The following is a 22,423-nucleotide window of genomic DNA, read 5'->3' as shown; positions in this document are numbered from 1 at the left end:
CATAGTGGCATGTATACAAGTCTGCTGTTACCATACCGTTTGTTTCTCATAAATCTCTGTTCTCTTCCAAAGGTGGAGTTTGAGGGACTAAAGCATGAGAATCGACGCTTGGAAGAGGAAGTGCAGTACCTAAACAGCCAGCTAGAGGATGCAGTTCGGCTACGCGAAATAGCTGAGCGTCAGCTAACAGAGGCTCTAGAAACCGTAAAGACCGAACGCGAGCAGAAAGCAGCTCTTCGAAAAGAACTGACACATCACATGACCCTGGGAGACTCCCTTCTTGCCAACTCATTGGATGGGCTCAAACTGAGTGCAGACGAACCAAATAACGATGAGGCCATTTTGATGTTCGAAAACGGATTAGCTAAAGTCAGCGATGTTAACGACGAAGATAACAGATTGTCTTCTCCCAAAAGCGATGGAAACTTCCGTCCCGCACCAAGTCTGGTTGATGACTTGTTGACAGAGCTGAACATCTCTGAAATTCAGAAACTTAAGCAACAGCTCTTACAGGTATGACTATCCTTCGCATTTGATTGGCATTCAAACCTTTTGGTCAACCTTGTTGACATAGTCACCTTGTTCCAAACCACTTTAAATGTAGCATTTGTCCCCTCCATTTCATCTTGCAGGTGGAGCGAGAGAAGGTGGCTCTTCTCACCACTTTACAGGACTCTCAGAAGCAGTTAGAGCATGCTCGAGGAGCATTAGCTGAACAACAGGAAGCTATGATGAGACTTAGCGATGATTTGGGCGTTATGAGGAGATTGCAGGCAGGCAAGGAGCGGCAGTCAGCCCTGGACAGTGAGCGAGAGCGGGACAGTCGAGAGGACAATGATGTGGACTATTATGAGCTGGATATCAATGGGCCAGAAATACTTCGCTGCAAGTACGAAGTAGCCATAGCAGAGGCAGGTGAACTGAGGGAGGAGTTTAAGACACTAAAATCGGAGCATGATGAGGTGAGTGGGACGGAGAAAAAGTTGAGTTTTGTTTATTAATGGGTTGATGGTACATTTCGTGTCAACATGATTATGCATGATTCTTCTAGATGAAGGCAGAGCATGAGGAGGTACGGGCACGACTGGAGGGACAGGTGCGTGACCTCAGTGTTCAAGTGTCTCATTTGGAGAGCAGCAGCCGTGCAGACCGTGAACAAGTCGCTCGGTTGGAAAAGGATCTTAAGGAAGTGAGTGCTGTTGCTGGCGAGACAGAAGGCAGTCTCAGCGTTGCCCAGGATGAGCTTGTTGCCTTTAGTGAAGAGCTTGCAAACCTCTACCACCATGTCTGCATGTGCAACAACGAAACGCCGAATCGTGTCATGCTCGATTTCTACAAAGAGGGTAAAGGAAACAAGACCGAAGGTAAAGAGCTTCAGTCTACGTTGACGCAAACCAGTGACAGCACAGCCGAGACACAGCCCAGGTCCAACTCCACCGCCGCTGACAGCTCGACTTCTGGGACACCAGTCAGAGAAGATCCACGTCCTGAACCAATGGACATCTACAACCTAGTAGCAATAATTCGGGATCAGATACGCCACTTGCAGAAGGCGGTTGATCGTACCACAGAACTATCCAGGCAAAGAGTTGCTTCTCTAGAGTTGGCCGCAGTGGCGGATAAAGACCAAGCTGCTTGCATGGAGGAGATTTTGAAGCTCAAGTCCCTGCTGAGCACTAAGCGAGAACAGATTGCCACGCTGAGGACTGTGCTCAAGGCCAATAAACAGGTGAGAATAAAAAAAGATTAGCTTGGCATGGGTGTATATGACGCCAGAATATTGATCTTCTTGGAGACCATCCAAACAGACCGCTAGGATTTCAAGAGCTTTTTCTGAACTGTGGTGTGGTTCTGTCCTCTTTCAGACAGCAGAGATTGCCCTGGCAAACCTAAAGAGCAAATATGAGATTGAAAAGGCCATGGTCACCGAAACCATGATGAAGTTGAGGAACGAACTGAAGGCTCTTAAAGAAGATGCTGCCACATTCTCCTCTCTCAGGGCAATGTTCGCCACCAGGTAGTGCGGGAACACAACTGAAAGTTGTTTCTCTTCCAGCTTTCTTTGTCTGGCTCACCCCAAACAAATAACCAGAAACAGTAGGGTTGTTTAATCCAGGAAGTAAATTTCTCCTGCTCTATCCTCTTCTTGTATTCTTTAGGTGTGATGAATACGTAACACAATTGGACGACATGCAGAGGCAGCTGGCTGCAGCAGAAGATGAGAAGAAGACTCTGAACTCCCTCCTGCGTATGGCCATCCAGCAGAAACTGGCCCTTACACAGCGATTGGAGGATCTGGAGTTTGACCACGAGCAATACCGAAGAGGATCCGGTGCTGGGCCAGGCGGCCGTGGGAAGGCTTCATCTGGCCGTGGCAGGGGACCCTTATCGTTTTCCAGCCCCCATGTAAGTCCTAGACTTCCCTGTAAGAACCGACCGCAACCACACGGCCTCATTGGAAGTCCTGCGGTTTTCTGCAGTGAGAAGTATAAAATTCTGTGTGAGACTGGATCCGATTAACACCTGTGTGTAACTGTCACTCATCAGCGTCCTCATGCAAACTAACATTTATTTTACTGTATGTGTGCTTGTGATAAAACAATGCTAGTATGTCACTGTTTGTGCTTGTAGTTCTGATGGCTTCATTAATACAGGTCGGTCAGTCCTTCTCCTATAAATCTACCTGGAGAAATTGGATAATACGGTATTAATACGGTAAAAATATGGTATTGGTAATACCATACTATCTACAAAAGAAGTTATCACAGTCACTACAAGTAAAAGAAATTACTACAAGATTTTTTTTGTAATAGGCTAACTCCAATATTTGGATACCAAATTGAGTCTCTTTTGTGACTTTTATTATCGAGGAGAACCAGTACTCTTGACATTTGTACTACTTACAGTAGTAGTTTTAGAAAGAAAGCAGGTTGCATGCAAATTTCTGGTATGCATTGATTAATTGCATGGCCTACCACATTTGACATTGTTTAGTATGTAACCAGAGCACACTGTACAAACAGATATAATAGATACGGTTACAAATAAACTCGCTGAAATTTAGATATCTATAAGTTTTGTGGACATGATACATGGAAAATGTCTAAACATGGTAAAATACATCTATGTTTGTCTAAATATGTCTTTTCTCTCTGAACGTCTGAGCCCAATGTTTCTACTTTAACCCAACCAGCATTGAATGTCACCGAGTTAAACCCAGTTTCACAAAGCTAGTCTGTTAATCTCCGTGTCAGTGCAAATAAATCTGTGTAATCCCGACAGAGACGCACCTTACTGAGCTTGCTGGGAGCTTTGCAATCCAGGTTGCAACCCTAAAGGACATAATTGATGCTACAGATTTTTTGGCTAAAAATGACAAAATCTAGAGTTGTCATAGATGATGTCTAGAATTATAGAGTTTTTATGCACTCTTTGCCATCATGTCATTCCATGTCTTTGTTGGTTTTGTTCATACTATTTCATCTAGCCTTTCAACCAGCATAACACATTGTCTTTACAGCATGACTCTGAACCATTGTAGTGTGCATGATCTGTTGCTATCAGTTTTAACAGTTTATACTAGTTGGCATGTTGTCTGTTGCATGCGAGTCTTCTGCTTCCTGCAGTCCATTGCATCTGGAAAAATGAGTCTTCCTTGTTTTGCTGTGTACTAATGGGTCTAACCTGTCTCATTGTTTACGGTAACTTTAACTATGTCCAGTGTGATCAGCTTGACTTAAGATATATTAATTATTTACAATACATTTGGATCAGTTGTGATTTAATAATTCTGATGATCATTTTGTTTCTCAATTTTGCAGTAATTTTATTAGCTCTGGAGATTATCCGCAAACGGTTATTTCCCTCTTTCTTCGCTCTACACCATACGTCCAGAATACACATGCCTGCTCCAATTATGGAAACAAATGTGTCCCTGGATGTGGCTGCAAGAAAACACACATTCTGTCATGTGAAGCCAACCGATCTATGTAACCATGATTCTGACTGTTACTGTGGTATTTTTTTCTGCTTTATTTTTGTTTAATGTGCACTTTTAGTGCATTAGTTATGTAAGTATACTTGGCACAATTTTTTGTTTTGTTCTTGCGAATTTTACATGTTTAACTGAAAAACAAAAATAATATAAGAACTGTGGTTTGTTTATAGTATTTTATGCTTAACTGTCAGGTTCTAAGCATATTCCAGGGAGGACGATAATGTTAATAAGGCCTATATTTGTTTCTTGTTCTGTTCAATAGTCATTCTAACTGAACATTATCTTGCTATCATGTAGTGTAACTCCACTTGACTTGCTCCTGAAAAGTTTGGAGTCAATTTTCATAGTGGGTCAAGCATATGTTAAATTCAGGACATAAAAAAAAATATAAATTCCAAATTGGAATATTTTCTACTTTTTTTGCCAAATACTGCATTAAGGTCAGCATTTTGTAATTTACACTGCAATACAGTTTTAGACATTGATTATCTGTTTTGTATAACCCTCTTATAAGACCTTCTGTGCCTTTTATGCAACTATTTGTTTTTGGTTTCATGAACAATTCTAAGAGCCATAGTCTTCAGTATTTCTGTCAGTCTCGCTATAGATCTAGCCCACTTGGCCCACATCTAATTTGGACAATAATTCAACACCTTCTGAATGTCAACTCAGATTGCTCGTTTAGGAGATTTTAAATGTTAGTAAGAATTAGGTGTGTTAAAATCATACATTCCTTTGAGGAAGTAATGATTTCTGATGGCGGTCATCATGGCTGTCTGTTGATATTGTTAGTCATTATTTTCCTATGGGTAACCTTGCTAATAATTTTATTTTTTTTGTATTTCAGCAAGCAGAAAACTTTGCCTCAGAACATTAGTGCCAAATTTAAGACATGTTTAAGTTTTAAAAGACCTTTTCCTTTTCTTTTGACTACAAATGAAGTGCAATTTTATGCTGTTTCTGGAGTGTATGCAATAGTTTTCTATTTGCTGAAACCGCTTCATCATCCATGTCATTGCTTTATATGACATTTTGAGTTTATTTTTACACATTTGTATGGAATGACCTCACGTGTTTGTTATTTATTCATAACCTTGGCTATCAGTTCAGTATTAATGATTAGGTTTGTATGCATTATTACTGGCACATGCGCTGCCTCTTTGCATTTCTACTTGAAATCTTACAGGTACAATGTAAGATATACTGCCTCGCCTGTGTATGTTGTGTGTTTTTTTTTTTTTTTTAACAGTGCTGATGTCAATGTTCTGCTTTTTTCTAAACATTTGTGCTCTGTAGTTTATCATGAGGAACACATTATAGGCCCAAGTCTGTCTTAACATTTCTCATTGACAAAAAAAGAAGCAAAAAAATGTATAAATAAACTAATATAAAATTACCGTTTGCTTCAGGTTGTATATTAGTGGTTGAAAATTAGCTTTGGTCCAACAGTGCTGGGATGTTTCACTGTTTGCATCATTTCACTTGACTATATTCTTGACGTTACAGATTATATCAGCAGTGCTGGGTGAAAGCAGAGTCCACCATGAACCATTAAAAATTATATAATATCAATTACTGTTTTCTAAACTACTGTATAAAAGCAATATCACACAATTGTTCAAATCAGGGTTGTGGTAATATTAAGAAAGTGATATTTCCTGCTCATTTATTGCTTAAATGATGCATAACATGGACGTGTTTTTCTCAACAACATTTCAATTTATAGGAAGCTACTTGTCATAATTTTTATTCCAGCAAATATTCTTCGGGTAAGGTTGATTTAATTATCTATTTTTGAAAGGCTTATAATTTGGGCTACCAAAAAAAAAAAAAAAAAAAAAACTTTCCCCTGGTTATCTCTGAATTGATAGCTGGTGACGCCAATGTTGGGCAGTAAAGTAACCCAGTTACTGTAATATTATTACTTTTTGCAGTAACTGCTGTAACTGATTACTTATAAGATTTCAGTAATATTACAGTTACCATCCATAAAGCAGCTTAGCTAGTTACTTTTGATGCCTCAACCCCGCTGATTTAAAATCCAACAATCAAATCATTCCTAGATTTATTTTCATAATTTTCACGACTCACGCATGCATGTGATGTCCCCAGTGCAGCAGGCAGGCTTGGAATATTTATTTATTTAGTCATTTAGCAGAAGCTTTTATCCAAAGCTACTTACAAATGAGGACATAAGAAGCAATCAAAACCAACAAAAGAGCAACAACATGCAAGTGCTATTACAAGTCTTGGTTAGCCTAACGCAGATAATTATTATAAAAAGACATATAAATAAAATAAAATTAGAATAGAGAGTGCTAGAGTTAGAGGGTCAAGTAAAGATGGAACAGATGAGTTTTTAGCCGTTTCTTGAAGATATTTTTGGAAAATTAAACGGTTTCTTACAAACATGGGATTTGATAAAACACAATGAAATATAATCGTATATGGGTAACAGAAATTACAATTAGCTTCAAGCTGCACGCCAATTAATGAGATTAATACAACACTATCAATAACTTCTGACTGCGTTCCAATGTGGATTTTGGTCAAATGACGAGGCAGAGATATGTTGTTAGTAACATTCTAAAAGAATTTTATGTGGAAGATACACAATTACAATTTATGTGGGGCGTGAAGAAAAAGTAATGTAACTAGTGTAACTGCTGTTGCCAGAAAGTAATAAAGTAACAATATTACTTTTGAAAGGAGTAACTAGCCCAACACTGAAAAATAAAAAATTGTATATGGGCTGTTACAAAAGAAAGGAATCTGCCTTTAAACCGTCTATTATAAGCTATAGTCGAACGTGTGTCTATAAACGTTAATATTATTTATTTATATAATATAAATTATATTTATTTTTTAAATAGTTTTGGATAAGAGTGTATCGCTTACTGTGTCTAATATTCAGTAAGTGTTTAATCTCTGATACTAAGGGAATTCAATAGACTTTACACTAAATATAAACTTCCGTATGTGACTTTTTTCCCTCATTTTGATCGAAACTTCCGGTATTTCTCGTGGTCTCCGCCCCGCCACACATACAATGCAATGGGCGTTTCCACACAAAAGACAGCAGAGGGCACTTCAAAATGGGAGGTCAGTCAAACTTCTATTTGTTACTGATGATATTAAGTGTAAATATGAACTATAAACAAATACTTTTGACTTTATAAGGTGTGCTTTATATGATTCTTATACACATTGCTCACAAACTTGAGCTGCTTCGACAAGTTTTGCTTCGACAGTTGTCGTTGTGCTCCATTACGTTGCATTAAAGTCAACCCTGCTTAATGTTACATTTCAGAAGCTCTATAATCCGTAAATATAGTATATCCTAATTTATAAGGCGTTTTGTTGGCTATACGGCATTCAAATAACACTCAATGTACCTCAAAAGTATGTCTGACAGTCTTGCGTTCCCAGTCTCTGCTCATTTACGAAGTGGCTCCATCTTCTGGCAGAAATGTGCACAGTATTTATAAAGATATTTGTTAATAGACGGGATTATTTAAAGGAATAGTAATCCAGAAAATTACAGTTTTATCATTTACTCACTCTCATGTTGTTCTAAACCTCTATGGCTTTATTTCTGTGTAAATGACAGAGAGTTTCCATGAACAGCTGCGAATAGACAGCCGGTTCCTGAAAACAGACCAACGTCTAGATACAGAACTGGTGGATAAACTCATCCTGCAGCTCAACAGAATCTACCCACAGATCCTGACAGACAAGGAGGCCTCCAAAGTAAGAGCTCCACCCTTAGTAACTGCAGTGACGTCAAAAACGGAAGACTAATTCACCACGGGTGTTCCCATGAGGTTTTATAATGGGGTAATACAAGCTCTGTGGAAAACACAAAAATGACTATACTTGGACTTATTGCTATGTAATGTATATTACACACACTTATACTGAAAACACAAATTTTGAAGCAGCTATTTTTATTTTTAAAAACATTTTTTGTAATAAATAACCACATAAGGACGTTTGAGAGTGTGCAGCCGTACAACAAAATGTTCCAAGTATTGCCAAGCAATGTTTACCATAGACCTTATTTTACTCTTGCACTGGAAAAACCCCGTAGGAAATTCTCACGGGAACCCATGGTGAATTAGTCTTCCTGGTTTTGATATCATGTCTGCAGCACTTCCTATAGATAAACAGTCCAATCGTCAAAATTTGTACATTATTTCTCTTTCCAATAATGATTTTCTCAAACTTTAGTTCAGGGATTTGGATGTGCCCACCTGTGTCAGGCTGGCGGAGCTGCTGAATCATCTACAGGAGAAAGGAGAGGAGGCATGTCGAGAGTTTTACCACGCACTGCACCTCCACGTGGAGGACGTTTATTTCAGTTTACCCACACGCCTCCGTCTCAAAGGTTGGCAGAGTCATCATTTCCCACCCATAACCACTCAAAAACAACATTCTTTTGAGGATATTGAGTTAGTTTTGCCATGCAGCATGTCATGTTACGTAAACATTTGGATGCGTTATTATTTGGCCGAAAGCGACATTTTAAAGTTAAAAATGGCTTAATGATTTCAGAGTGTCTATTTACACTAAGTGCAAATAACCTGCCTTGTTGGCAGAGGCTATTTGCACTAACTCCGCCCACTAACGTGTGATTGGGATAGTCATCACTGAAAAAAGACGCTTGTTTAACATTATAGTTTCAGCGGCATAGATGGTAAGACGCTTTTTGACGCGATCAACCTGAGTTCGAGCCTGCCTTTTGCCAAACTTTTTTCTCCCTTTTCAAATCTCATATCGCATCGGAAAGGCATGAAGGAAATTAAAATGTTGGAAATAAAGTAGCAGGTATGGTTAGGGTAGGTGTAGGGAGGGCTTTATTGTGCCAATAAGGTGGCATCCATTTAATAATTTGAATTAAAACTATAATTTACACTCGATACGTTATTATTGCATACTGTTTTATAATGTACTACAATACTGAGGTGCAGATAATTGCCACTATTTACAATAAGTTGTAAAAATAGCAGAAAATCTTGCTATTTTAACAGTTTAAATAGAATCTATAGCTATTTGCACTTAGTGTAAGTAGTATCTATCGCTTAGAAAATATTCTATTTGCACAGTGTAAATAGCATCTATTGCATCTTGCAAATAGCTGGTGCCTAATGATTCTCAGTTCACAAGATGTTAATTGATTCACTGTAGAGGATTATTCCAAATGTGTTCCTATGAAGAAACAAACTCATCTACATCTTGGATGGCCTGAGGGTGAATAAGTTTTCAACTGGGTGAACTGTTCCTTTCAGCCTGTTATTAAACTTGACTTTGAAGTGTTTTTGGTTTGCTCACCAAGTTTTATTTGTTTTTGTAGAGTCTGGTGAACCAGTTGTCCCAATCCCGAGTCCCAAGGACAGATATGTAATGAATGACCATAGTAGGTCAACCTTTTCAGTGATTATGCACTAGTAAATGTACACAATTTTCACGAATGATCATTTTTAATAATTTTTTTTTTGCTTTGTTTTGGTACTGCACAGGTCCGTTTTTCTTCCTTAGTTGTTTCAGTGTGGCTGTAGGAGCAGCTCTGCTGTATTACTATGGTGGTAAGCACACAAACTTGTTAATATCTTGATATTCACATCAAAAATATGTATTTCCTAGACTGAAAGCACTCAAAATGTTTTTATCTGCAGAGTCCAAGCAGGTGTCAGGCTCCAGCAGCGCCCTGGGTCTGGCTGCGATGGGTCTTAGTAGAAAAGTGCGGGACGTTCTCATCTGGTACACAGAAGATGGAAAATGATGGCTTTTTTGCTGCCTTAAAAAATTATTTAGGCATGGCAATTGAATCTGAAATACTCCTTGTCAAAAATATCAAAAAATATTTTAATTAAGGTTTTTTAAAAATATGTACATACTATGTATATAGAGAAATTATTGTTATAAGTCAGAATTAGAATGGCAGAATTCCAAGGATTTCATATTTTAGGTTTCATGGCTAAATCTGGAATCTCGTTACATTTTTAAATTTAACAAGATAATGGTTTATATAACTGCTTAACATCTTTGATCAAACATTATAGTCATTGAAATAATAACCATTTATATGCAATACCAAGGGCAGGAACTCATTCATTTTAAGAAAAGTTGGATAGGAACCAAACTCGCTACTTGCACTAAAATATTTAGTTGCAACCCTCATTTTGTTTGTGCATTTGTTTTATTGTACTTTAAAAATAGATAGTATATATTATTTATAGTCAGTATCTTTCAATTCTCGTAGACTTGGGACTTGCCAAGAGATTCTAGTAGTAAAATGTGGACACAGATGTTTATAATTCACTATGCCATTTATCACATGCAAAACTAGGTAAACTTGACAAATCAAATAGATCAACGTGTCAGAATATTTTGGCACATAAGACTACAGGTAACCTTAAAATCCAGTACCTTGGAGTATTAGGAGTTTGTTACTTTGTAATACCTTTTTTGTGGGCTAAGATTTCAACAAATATGTTTATATTGTGTTTGCTTTTATACTAGCAGCATGTTTGTACTGGTTTGTGTACTAATAATTAATATTGTCAATTTACTCTTGTGGCCTTGTTTCTGCAGTGCAATTGTAAGTGTTTTGTAAAACTTTTGGCCTGGAAACTTTTCAGATGAATTTGCTAATGAGGCACATTCACAGTAGTTAACTGAGAAACTATATTTTTTGTCAGGGGTTAAAAATTATTAGACTAAATAAAAGTGTGGAACTGTTGCTAATGTACTTGGAGATGAATTTGATTTCCATGTCTTGATATACCAAAACAAACACTTGACGAGATGCAAAAAAATGATTGCTGAAAAATAGTTTATTGATGTCAGAATGATTTTGTCCTTAAATGCAGCGGCTTTAGGACTGAATAAAACCAGTGTGCAAAACTGAACATAAAGACTATTGTAGGTTGGTCTACTTTTTATCTGTGCACTGAAATAATGACTAAATGCAATTATTTTGAATTATTTAATTTTTTTTATGACTCAAAACTGTTCTCTAAAAGTGAAAAACAAAGGAGATCTTTGGCCATTTATACAAAAAATATCGATATAAAATGTACAAAAATTCCAAGAAACATATGGATAGTAAATAATCACAACAAACATCAAAACACTAAACAACATTAAAATTTAAAATAAAAAATACTTAGAAGAAAAAGGCAATATTTCACCTAGTCAGTAGATGGCGCTCTTATACAAATCCTAAAACAATCCCTCAAATTCTTACATTTTTGGGTTAAAACAAGATCATGTAAAATGTGCTGTATTTATGATACTTAACTTACAGAGTTTTGTAAGAAAAAAAATTTTTTTTTCCTAAAGTGCCAATTTAAACACTCTTCACTGCAATTACTTTGTTCTCAGACTTTGACTTTGTAATCAATTTATCCTGCATGTAGCAAGGCCTTTAAATATGACCTGTAAGTAACAACAAATACAAACGTGCTGTGTGCAAGAGAGTTGCATTGTGTTGAACCACACGTAAAATGAGTCCATTTTCCCCATATAGACAGCTGATACAGAGATCAGGTAGGCAGTATGAAGGTCCCACGTGAGGTGAGGTGCTACTCTCCATTTCTGTCTTGAAAGGTACTGCCTGTCTAGTCTCTGTCTTGATCATTTTCAATCTCAGTAATGATCCAATTAGAATATTCGGTAACACGTTAGAATAGGGAACACTTATTAACTACGACTTTTCCATCAATACATTCCTAATTTGCTGCTTATTAATAGTAAGGTAGTTGTTAAATTTAGGTATTGGGTAGGGTTAGGAATGTAGAATAAGGGATTAATATGTGCTTAACAGTAACATGCATGCTAATAAGCAACTAGTTAAGAGACCCTAAAAAAAAAGTGTTACCGAATATTTAATCCAATTTCACAATTGATGCGATTTAACAACGTGAATTACATAATTAAACAATTACCCATAAAACAATTATGTGCAGTCGCATTTTTAAAATGACATGTTTAGGCTGTTGTTGCCTCATTTTGGGACTAGAAAAGGTTCTGCAAAACATAAGGCATATTTACGTTGAGGCACATTTGAATATGTCATGACAACTTGGTTGAAAAATATATAATTTTATGAAATCCTAAACTCATGATTTCGTGTCCTCTGGTCTTTGGACGCCAAATGCTGTGATGAAAACATTAACTACTACGATGATAAAGACAAGTGCTGTGACGATGTTCTCCAGAAGATTCAGTATGTAGTGTCTACTTGGGTCATTCAGATTCCACTTCACTGTAGAACAAGAGCAATAACAACAGCTCATTATGTAATTCAGAACATTTAAGAAAAGGTTATTAAACTGATTTAACAGCTACTTAAATTCAAATGAAAGGCTAACATTCTGACTTGCATGATTACTCTGAAACCTTCAATACCAAAGATAAAGCTCATTTTCCATTAATTCGAGTGACTGTGTTCACAGCAGATTCTGGTGTAAAGTACAGAGTTGTGTTTGAGGAAATACCACAGCTGGGGGCTTTTTGAAGTTGAGCAGAGAACATGAATATTTCTCAAATTGGGACTGAATCTCTCGATATGTTTCATGTGATAATTCATCTGCTCTTACTTTCACTATGTGGACAAAAATAAAAGTAAAAATTTCTGATGGGAATTACCAAAGTTTTGCAGGATTGACTTTCACCATCTGATATATTCATGCTGAAATATATTTATTACATACAAGTAGATTTGTGTAGGATCAACCTCTCTGCGACTTCTGTACTTGGTTTGGTATGCGTACAGCATTTATCAGTTCTCCTTCTAAACAGCTATCACTGGAGTGAATTGCCAAATGTTAAAAGAATTCATCCACAAATTACATTCCTGTCATAGTTTACTCACCCTCAAGTCTTTCAGAACCGAGAAAAGAAGATTTTTGTTTTTTTTCATAGAACACAAATTGAATTTTTATTACAGCAAAAAATCCATACTGTTTTTTTCTATATAGTAAAACTGAATGGTGACCACTGCTGCCAAACAGAGTCTTCAAGGCAAGATTTTGGTAAAAGTGATGATTTGTATTTCAATCTGTTCCTCAAGCAAACATCAAATGACCTCAACAGACTAGGATTGAAGTGCTTCAATTGTACCGACTACTTTTATTATGTTTTTATGTTGCTTTCTTTGCATTTTATGAAGGAAAACAGCATGAACATTCTTCAGAACATAATACAAAGTCATGCATAGGTTTGGAAATACATGAGAGTAAGAGAATTTTCACTTTATGTTGAACTACTTTTTGAGACGTTTAATATTTGTATACTGCTTTACATACTACCAGTTTGAAAGGTTTGATTTAAATAGTTTCTTGTGGTTTTTTAAAGGGTATTTATATTATAAAAGGTGATATATATATTTTGGGCCACTGCATATGATGTTTACACGTCAATGCATCATTTTATGCAATATGAAATACTATATGCAACAGGGTATGATACTGCTAATAACGGTATGTTTTGTCTTACAGAAGCAAATCTAATCATGTATAAAATCACTATTGTCTCTATATTTTGAAGCCTGTAAACTTAGGTTCTCAGTTTGGTTGGTTTCTCTCACCTATGAAGATAAGAAAGACCCCCACGATGATCTGTAGGGTGAGGGAGATGCTGATGAGGCTGATGAGAGGAACGTAGAGGGAGAACTTGGGTCCCAGCTCCAGGATGGTCTTCAGCTGGGAGGCGTTGGCCATCAGCAGTGCGATATCCAGCATGCTCTCTGCTGCACTTTTCTTATTGGCGTAATGGTTCATGTTAATTGGCCGGCGGCTCTGCCGAGGATGCTAAACACAAGCATGAAAACACACGTGATGTTACTTACAGACAAGGTAATAAGTACATGAGCATCATACAACGTTTAAAGAGAAAGATGGAGAAAATGTTCTGAAATAATATTCTTGACGACTTTGCTATCAACAAGATTTTAGAGTTTGGGTTATCAAACAGTATTATCAAATAATGTTGCTTAAGTCTCTTATTTAAGAGGTATAGGTTGGGGTTAATGCTCTGACGGTTTCATAGAAATATTGTTTGAGGTCCAAGTTGTTGATCCAGTATAACACACTAGTTGGGTAAATCACAATATGCTTTCAAGTGAGACATACAATTTGCATAGAATTTGACTCGAGCACAATGGTTGTTTTCTGACCTGTTCTTCAGAAACTTGAGTCATGGGTCATATTTCTCAGTTTTAGAAGGAAATGAAAGTCACTTGTGTTTTTTTCTTTAGGATGTTTGTAGCATGTGAAGGGAAGGGGTGAGAGTTGTTAGTTGACCTTCATTCATTTCCTTCCTTCTGTTTAAAACAGTCACTGCTAGGGTTACTGAAACCTCTGCACCACAGAAACTTCTCAAATTAAATTCCTTAAAGCTTTCATCCCAGATAGCAAGCAACCTTTGAAACAATGTTATTGTAAGTCAATGTTGATGCCTCAACTCTAACTGCATTGAATTAATGATACAAAGTGGTGTTGGTTCAACATCACGTTTGCACCCATAATTAATGTTGAAACAATAGGGATATTTCAACAACAACAAAGGTAATGTCACTGAATCAACATTATGAAGTAATGATGATTCAACATCACTTATGCATCCTCAGTTAAAAAAAACCATGGTTGCCACTTAACATTATGAAGTAATGGTGGCTCATCACTTGTTCACCCTCAGTTCATATTAAAACGTTGAATTTTCAAAAAATATAAAAAAGCAGCCAAGTTAGTTAATTTTTTTTATTTTAACAGTTTAACACAATGACAACAATATACGAAATATCAGTCTTTTAAACATAAAAGTGGAACAAAAACACTTTAACCTTTAAAATGATTAGTTTCAGGAGTCTGAAGTTAGACTACAGGTGGTTCAAGTTTTAAAAACTGGCTTACATCAGACTGATGCCTTTTTTCCTTTGGTTTCTCCTGAAACTGAAAAAGAAATCATAATGTTGCTAAGAGCAAGTCAATTAGTTTCTCATACACGGTCACGTTCAGGAATGTTAATATGTTAAACACAATATGATTCATTTTTTAATTAACACAAAAACATTCCAACATTGTAGCAGCATTATTAGCTCAAACCTAGTCACACTTTAATATCAATACAATTTCTACGATAAAACATGTATAAATAAAAGCACAAGGGCAGGGATGTCCAGTTTCTTCAGCTGAGTTTATTAATAGCTAATGAATGCTTTTGATCACTGAAAACCACCTCTGAGTTACAGCCATTACTCACAGGAAAAGGTATGGGATGGGACCATTAGTCTGTAAATAATATAATAAGCTGTAGATTCACCTTATTTAGACTTTAATCTCCTTAAATGTCACAACATGGCCTGTACTGCCACTTTCTCATAAACACAAGTTGTAGTTATTTGTGATTGTGTTTAAGTGGAAACCGGTTAAACTGAATGGGGATCAGTTACATTCATCACATTTAATAGTGACTGAGGAAAATGAATGATTACCTGAAAAAGCAGTAACTGGAGAGCAGGATATATAGCACAGGATAGCATCAAATCCTCGGTCAGGCGATCATGCTGTTGACTACATCTCAGCATATAATTTGCATCACCATTATTAGGTGGGTGCTTCTCATTTCTGTAATTGTCCATCCTCACCTGCCTTTACTTCTACTAAAGCAAGGGTGTCCAAACTCGGTCTTGGAGGGCCGATGTTCAGAACCGAGTTTGGAGACCCCTGTGCTAAGAGAAAGAAAAGAACGCAAGATGCTATGCAAGCATTTAGTATATGTAAGACATGGGCTGTGTGTAAACTGACATTCTTGCTCATGTTTGACACTTGCACTTCAAGAAATCTGCTTAAAGTAATTTCCTACACTTCATTTTGATGGTCCACTTTAAACATTCTCTAACATTGCACCTACATGTCAGCTAACGCTCATTAGAGTATTAACTTGAAAGGAATTTATGATGAATATATAGATGAAGATGCAACATTGTTTAACTGGTGACCGGAATCGCTTGTTATTTCTCGATCTCTTCTGCCGACCACTGCTGAACTGAAATACTTAATTGTTAATGTTGTTATAATTTACCTGAACTCTGACTGCTTTTAAAAATTGCACCTTTCAAACGGTGGTCTATAGTGGACGCTTCGCCTACAATATGATACCTACCTAGGTTCCCTTGTTTGAGACCAGCAAGGTTTTGGGGTTGGTTCGGAAACAGGATCTGGGCACTGGCTCGTGTTTCCACTCATCAATAACAAATCAATGTTAGTTCAATATTCCTGTCTCCACTCACGTCTGCTGTCAGCTTACATCAAAATTTAAATGTTAAACCAACATACTTTAGATACTGAGACGTCAGCCTCAGCCAAGATGATGGTTTGGATGAAAACTCAACACTGTGTGCAATCAGTGCTATTTGGTATTTCAGTAGAATTTTCCATTTGTAACTGATCACTTCCTTAAATACAAGCTTACGAAATACAGCTTTTTGGCTAAATTCTGACTTCCTCTTTGTGACGTTCTGAAAACAACTGCACTTTGAAACATTAGTTAGTACAAAGCATTATTTATCATAATCAGAGATGGAATGTTTGGGACTCATAGCGTTCAAACAGAGTTCTGCATTCTTAGATGTATTTGAAGTTCAAAAGTTTGTTCTTATAGTTCTTATTGTTGCTGGCGTAAAGTGTTTAGTCCACGAGTCGTCAAACTCATATTGTACTTTTTGGCTTAGCGTGAAGGGCCTCTTGAAGATTTGTTAACTCAAGAAATCCCTTTTTCTTTTTAAACGAGATAATAAAGAGCTGGTCATGCGATCCATGAGATTTACCTTTCTGAGAACAATGAGAGGAAAAGCTCTGTATGCCTCTCGCTACTACGGTGATCACAAAAGCATTATTCCTCTCTATTATGGCAGAGGAGAAGTCAGGCTGCAGGTGTGAGCTGGCTCTGATGTCCTTCTGGTGTCACATTATTACATCTACTTTGTTTTATTTTATTCTCACCAGCTGGGTAGCAGACTTCAGTCTTCAGTATTGACAAAAATTCCCCCAGACTAAATTTATGAAATGGCAGAAAATGACTCATCTTTGGTTGAGACTGACTATATATAAGTCTCTTTAAGACAAGTCATGTCACTCGGTGGCCATCTTTGAAACACCTCTCGGGCATCCAAGTGCAGCTCCTATCACTTTGTATGGGGAAACATCAAATTCTCCAAAACCAGGGGCGTCATGCACTTATTATTTTTAAGGGGGCACAGGTGGGGGGATGGGGGTTGACACAGCAGTAGGCTTATGTTTTACTTAATTTTTAGGCTATTCAAAACATTCCCAGTAATTAAACTGTAAGCAAACGCATTTTGCACCTTTATATATCATGTTAGTTAATCTTATAACGGGCGATGGGCAAATTAGCCTAATGTTCTATTAGGGTCATTCTATGGAAATGTCCATTTTTCTGTTCCTAACCTTTACAGAAATATTACACTTGAAAAACACTTTATAGGGTTACGATTTTAAAATTGATCAATATGTTTCTTCTTCCTCTTTCCTGAAGACCTATGAAGAAAGGCCCATGATAAGTCCACTGTCTCTTTTCACAACAGAAATGTTCTTATTTATCTCATGATTTCATATGAAGCTTTTAGTTGAAAGTTGCTTTATTTTTAGGGAATTGTAAAAAACTAGAATACAAATGGATTAAACTACTTAATTAGTGAGTGATTGGCAACATGTGGTTTGATAGCATGCAGCAGAGATTTTGTAAAATGCATTTTGTTTTTTAAAAATTGTGTGTTACCATCCCTTCCTTATGGGGAAATAAATGCACAAAATATATATTTTTTTAAATTTAATAAAATAACCTGTCATTTATGTATATTCTTAAAGTCAAAAGGTAATCTTATAAAGTGGTCTAAGTTTAAATGTTAGAAAAATAAATATATTTTAAGACATCTTGCCATAGCAAAAGTGGACATTTCTGTAGAATGACCCATTAACTACGCATAAAATTAGACTTTTTACTTAAGAACCACATGGGTGTCATGCCTTAAAATATTTTACGACTGCCTTTGTATTTAACATTAATTTAATAAAACGTTGTAAGTTACTAATCATATCACTTTCATTGTACAGAACGCAGCAAAGGAAACTTACATTATCAAAGAACATTATCATTTCATTATCAAGACGTCAGTCTCAAAAAATTCCACTGTTTGCACTGTGAAATTAATCTTACTTTCATCGTACGCACTTCTGCACTTTGTTGTTTCTGATAAGAGTTCACTCAGCGAGCGTGCAGTGAACAAAACACCGCGTGTCAGCGATGGCTCATCTGAACGTCTCTGATTGGCCATTGCATTCATAAACTCAACAGAATCGTGTGTGATTGGTTAAAATGCAGTGCTGTAAAAACGCGTCTGTCTCTGGCTCAGCGCCAGCCAGAGAACTCAGATTAGAGTTTAGCAGCTGGTGATTTAACGCACTGAACGATCTTATCACGCCAGTTTGACTGCATCTAATACAAAACTATGATTCGGCTATTTTTTTGTCTTTTGGAAACTTCATACAAAATCCACTTGGCTCAAAAATCTGAGGGGGCACGTGCCCCCTTAGTTTGAATCAAGCGGCAACCTCCCGCTCCCTCTAGTGAAACCAACACGGAAGTGATTAAAACTGCAATTCATCGACTAGCCGCTGGAGGCTGGCTCCAAAAGGGAGTCAATCACATTGACTCTCCATGTTAAAATGCCCAACTTTACAGTAGAAAAAAACGTTTACAGCCTGGTACAAAAATTTATTTTGGTCTATATAGCTAATTTTGCCCTTCGTGACAACTGTGAGGGGGGTGAATTTTTTTATAACTCATCCATTTAAATTATATTAAGCCTTAAACTTCTGCATAATTAAGGGCGTGGCCACTTGAGTGACAGGTTGATTGACGTTGCTGTCTCTATCTGCTGTCTGTTAGCCGTCACGTTACCTCAGCCGCTGAACTTGGCATCTCTGCCGTGTTTCTGCTTTTGTTTTATACAGTCAATGGCTTTTTTCGTTATTATTTCTTAAAATTATCTAATAAAATGGCTTGTTGTGCGGTTAATTGTACTAACAGACCGTCCAAGTCTAGGCTCCATTTTTTCCAGTGAGTGATATTGTAATGTAATTTTATTTATTAATTTATTTATTCTTTATAATTTTAAAACTTAACTACACTCCGGAATCCGACAGACTGTGATTGGCTGTAACGTTAGGCCTGTAATTAACGTTACTGGTTAAGCGTTTTCCTCCAATAGAAAACTGTTAGGCTATAATACAAACTCTGTGGCTTAAAGAATTAAAACCGATTAAAACTGTTTTTAAAAGACGAAACTCAGTGAGAACATGATTAATAAAGCATACTATATACAGACAACCAGGCACCTCAGTTCCGCCCACGTCCCGCCTCATTGGCCATTTTGGATCATCTGGGAGTGACGCGCGGTGACGCGTTGCCAAGATGGCGGCGGTCGGCTCCGCCCACTTTAGGCTTCAAAAACGCTCTTCAGAAAACTACGAGTGACGTCACGGACACTACGTCCATTTTTTTTTACAGTCTATGGTTTGAATGGGCATGATGCCTCTGTTCAAAACTGTTCACTAAATTTAAGATTAAATTTCATATTTACTTTACCGATTAGTGATTGGCTCTTTCATTCAGAAGGCAGGGCTTCCTGTGATTGAGCGGCCATATTAAGCGCATATTAAAACTATAGGAGTGACATGTCTTGGGTATTCTATAGTCTTTGATATATACCCAAACATTCTCCAGGCTCTTCAGGGGAGTGAAGGACAGGTGTTGACTTTAGGTACGGTTCAGTCCAGCTGCCCAACACAAGAACCCTTGTGCCTATGCTGGGAGCGCCAAAGAAAGTAGAAAAACTCTCTCTTTCCATGAACCTCAATAACACTCAGATGCTAAAACTTATAGAACACCCTTCCTGTAGGAAACTGAACCAGTTATCTAAAAGTAACAGCCTGGGTTATCTTCCTCTCGCTCTATCCTGCTATGGATCCATGCAGCTCATTAGTTGTTAAAAACCTAAGAAATGTCTATAAAAGTTCTCCTGGCTACACTTACCTGAACTATTTCATACACATAAATCAAGCATTTAAAAATAAAGACATGGCAATCCTGACAGATTGTAATGACTTACATGGGCTGCTATACATGTCATATACTGTATGCATTCTACTATAGAACTCAGGGGTTGGCAAACTCTGCCCTTCCAGGCCACTTTCCTTCAGAGTTTAGCTCCAACCCTAATCAAACACACCTGAATCAGCTAATCATTGTCTTCAAGACTACTAGAAGGCTACAGGCAGGTGAGTTTTATCAGGGTTGGATCAAATCTCTGCAGGAAAGTGGCCTGGAAGTGCCAAGTTTGCCCATCACTGGCATAACCACACAGCTGAAGTGTTAAAAGCAGAAAAAGTCCATGTGCTTATCTTGTTTTTCAGACTTGCATCGCTCTTGTCTGTTGAACCACTTCACTATGTCATATCTTACAGAGCACAGCTGCCATGTGACATGTAACTATAATGCACTCAACAAACCTAGAGCTACAGTACAACTACGGTTTTAAACAGTTAACTTTGCTAATACTTGTGAATTTTGTTTATTTTTATTGGTCCCTTTGCTACTAGACTATTTATAGACCTGTGGCACTTGAATTACAATCAATGTTCTAATTGTTCATAATATTACATCATACATTACCAAAGCCAGGTGGAGGCGTCATTTCCACTTGGCATAGAAATTAGCCACAGAAATCCCTGCCCTTTCAGTCTGCCTAAACACACAGTGTCTTAAACATTGGTGCTGCCCACAGGGATGATGATATGTTTGATTTTGTGTGTTTCTGGGTGTTTGTTGGGCCAAAAAAAATCCACTGGTGGTAAGATGTTCCTCTAGTCTTTCTTACCACTTCACCTCACCTTTCTTCAGTGCAAACATTAATGAAAGTGTACGGAAAACATTAAACACATTACACTTTAAGGTTAACATGAACTAAAAACATAAGCAAAGGGAATTGGAATAAGAAATAGTGACCCATCAAAACACACTTTCCCCAATACATTCATATTTTATCCTAAAATAACAAACTACACATTAACATTATAGTAATAGTAATAGGAACGACTATACCAAATGCTTTAGATAGGTCTTTATTGCTAGAACGTCATTTATGATGTGATGTCAGTTTACTTTGTACATGTTTTGTTCCCTCCTTGTGACTGTAAACTTGTCTAGCTCAATGTAGAATCCATCCGTTATGGTTTTACTGTTACATTTTCAAGGAAATTAACTTAAAAATGGTTAATTGGTCAGCTGTATATAAGTTCCATTCATATAAAATATGGAATAGGCTACATGTATTATAGGCTATAGGTTAATTAATATTGAGGAATTGTAATTTACAAAGAATATTAATAATTAAAAAACCAATGTATGCCTTTATGGTAACATACTGTTAAAAGTTTCCTTTTTAATAAATGGAAATTATTACGGAATCTAGTTCGAAACCATGATTTTTTTTGCTGAAATAAGTTGACTTGTGTGACATTTATTTAGTTAAAGTAGAATTGTGCAACACCGATGGTTTTGTGGGCATCGCTGTGCATTGCATTGTTTTAAATGTGCTTTATTCATGTGAGTGTATTAGTGTCTTTCACAGCCTATTGTTGAGGGTTACATGACCCGGTGATCTCATCATCAGACTGGACGCGGTCGAGCGAAACACCAGGGTAATGAATAAGAGGCTTGTCTCCAAACTTTGAACCGCGCGAGCTGTAATGTTGAGAACTCGTTGTAACTTGCATCCTTCTGTTACTGGAAACAAACCTCTCGGCCAGTCGAAATCCGCTTCTGTCACACGGTCTGCGATTATAGAGATTTACCCCGTGTGCCACACCACCTTCAGTTAGACTCACCCACACAAATGCATTACAGTATGGCCAGGAAAATGTACATGAGCAGCCTTTTTACTTAAAAAAACTAAAGAAACGCTTTCAGACGCCAAAAAACCCTTCTGTATGTATTGTTCGGTCAATGTATTTTTGTCTAACACACTACAGGATTTTATAGACGTCGATATAATGGGTTAAACTTTCACACAATCATCTCATTGGCGGATGCGTTTGTGCTCGTTTTAAATGATACTGATATGTTCAAAATCACTCACCTCTCTTGAATCACTTCTGTTAGCACCTCCATTCAATTCCATCGCTTCTGAAGCCATATTCCTTCCTTTGATTATAACTAACACTCCGCAAATAGATGTGTTTCAGAGTTTTTGTGGTGCATTATGATCTCATGGACGATGAAAGGGAAAGGGGGCTGGACATTGGACAAACGACTGCAGAAGCACTGTCCGGATCTCTCTGT

General features: G+C 37.1%; 4 protein-coding genes across 9 annotated transcripts in view; 2 read left to right on the top strand and 2 right to left on the bottom strand.

Annotated features, from left to right (window-relative positions):
- LOC306857003 (protein bicaudal D homolog 2-like) overlaps positions 1-5,811 on the top strand; it is a gene marked incomplete at its 3' end in the record, with an annotated part of 13,519 nt that extends 7,708 nt beyond the window's left edge. The window contains exons 4-9 of one of the 2 annotated variants that reach the window (XM_079396614.1): positions 73-513; positions 633-962; positions 1,052-1,729; positions 1,866-2,017; positions 2,160-2,406; positions 3,822-5,811. In XM_079396614.1, coding sequence (XP_079252740.1) covers positions 73-513; positions 633-962; positions 1,052-1,729; positions 1,866-2,017; positions 2,160-2,406; positions 3,822-3,824 — 1,851 coding nt within the window. Of the gene's footprint in view, positions 1-72; positions 514-632; positions 963-1,051; positions 1,730-1,865; positions 2,018-2,159; positions 2,521-3,821 lie in introns of those variants that run through there. The other variant, XM_079396613.1, reaches the window with a different exon arrangement.
- The window catches only part of LOC306857009 (uncharacterized protein), an 18,053-nt gene extending 10,591 nt beyond the window's left edge, over positions 1-7,462 (bottom strand). The window contains exon 1 of one of the 2 annotated variants that reach the window (XM_079396625.1): positions 7,393-7,462. The gene's annotated coding sequence lies outside the window, so the exon portion shown is untranslated. The remainder of the gene's footprint in view (positions 1-7,392) is intronic. The other variant, XM_079396626.1, reaches the window with a different exon arrangement.
- LOC306857008 (caspase recruitment domain-containing protein 19-like) lies at positions 7,044-10,963 on the top strand (the record flags this gene model as incomplete). 2 transcript variants are annotated; one of them, XM_079396623.1, is made up of 6 exons in its annotated part: positions 7,044-7,099; positions 7,608-7,747; positions 8,228-8,384; positions 9,351-9,413; positions 9,517-9,582; positions 9,673-10,963. In XM_079396623.1, the coding sequence occupies 6 exons, from the start codon at positions 7,093-7,095 to the stop codon at positions 9,777-9,779; spliced, it is 540 nt and encodes a 179-aa protein (XP_079252749.1). In that variant the 3' UTR covers positions 9,780-10,963. The 2 variants fall into 2 exon arrangements, with proteins under 2 accessions (XP_079252749.1, XP_079252750.1); XM_079396624.1 differs by lacking the exon at positions 7,044-7,099 and having other exon boundaries at positions 7,601-7,747; positions 9,673-10,911.
- On the bottom strand, positions 10,817-22,423 carry LOC306857007 (ninjurin-1-like). Of its 3 annotated transcripts, none has more exons than XM_079396621.1 (4): positions 22,221-22,413; positions 14,914-14,952; positions 13,590-13,812; positions 10,817-12,266 (listed from the first exon to the last, which is right to left on the bottom strand). In XM_079396621.1, the coding sequence occupies exons 1-4, from the start codon at positions 22,275-22,277 to the stop codon at positions 12,121-12,123; spliced, it is 465 nt and encodes a 154-aa protein (XP_079252747.1). In that variant the 5' UTR covers positions 22,278-22,413; the 3' UTR covers positions 10,817-12,120. The 3 variants fall into 3 exon arrangements, with proteins under 3 accessions (XP_079252747.1, XP_079252746.1, XP_079252748.1); XM_079396620.1 differs by lacking the exon at positions 22,221-22,413 and adding an exon at positions 15,495-18,660; XM_079396622.1 differs by lacking the exon at positions 14,914-14,952 and having other exon boundaries at positions 22,221-22,423.

This window comes from Barbus barbus (assembly GCF_936440315.1).
Source record: "Barbus barbus genome assembly, chromosome: 37".
Lineage (NCBI taxonomy): Eukaryota > Metazoa > Chordata > Actinopteri > Cypriniformes > Cyprinidae > Barbus > Barbus barbus.
The sequence above is the reverse complement of the archived record's forward strand: the minus strand, read 5'-3'. Positions and strand labels throughout refer to the sequence as shown.

What these genes read in the sequence shown, in the direction of transcription:
- LOC306857007 (XM_079396620.1), bottom strand. Translation starts at nt 15,641, where the DNA reads ATGGACAATTACAGAAATGAGAAGCACCCACCTAATAATGGTGATGCA. An exon ending in TCCAGTTACTGCTTTTTCAG is followed by an intron (nt 14,953 to 15,494) that starts GTAATCATTCAT and finishes TTTCTTTTTCAG; the next exon opens with TTTCAGGAGAAACCAAAGGA. An exon ending in AAAAAAGGCATCAGTCTGAT is followed by an intron (nt 13,813 to 14,913) that starts GTAAGCCAGTTT and finishes GCTTGTGTTTAG; the next exon opens with CATCCTCGGCAGAGCCGCCG.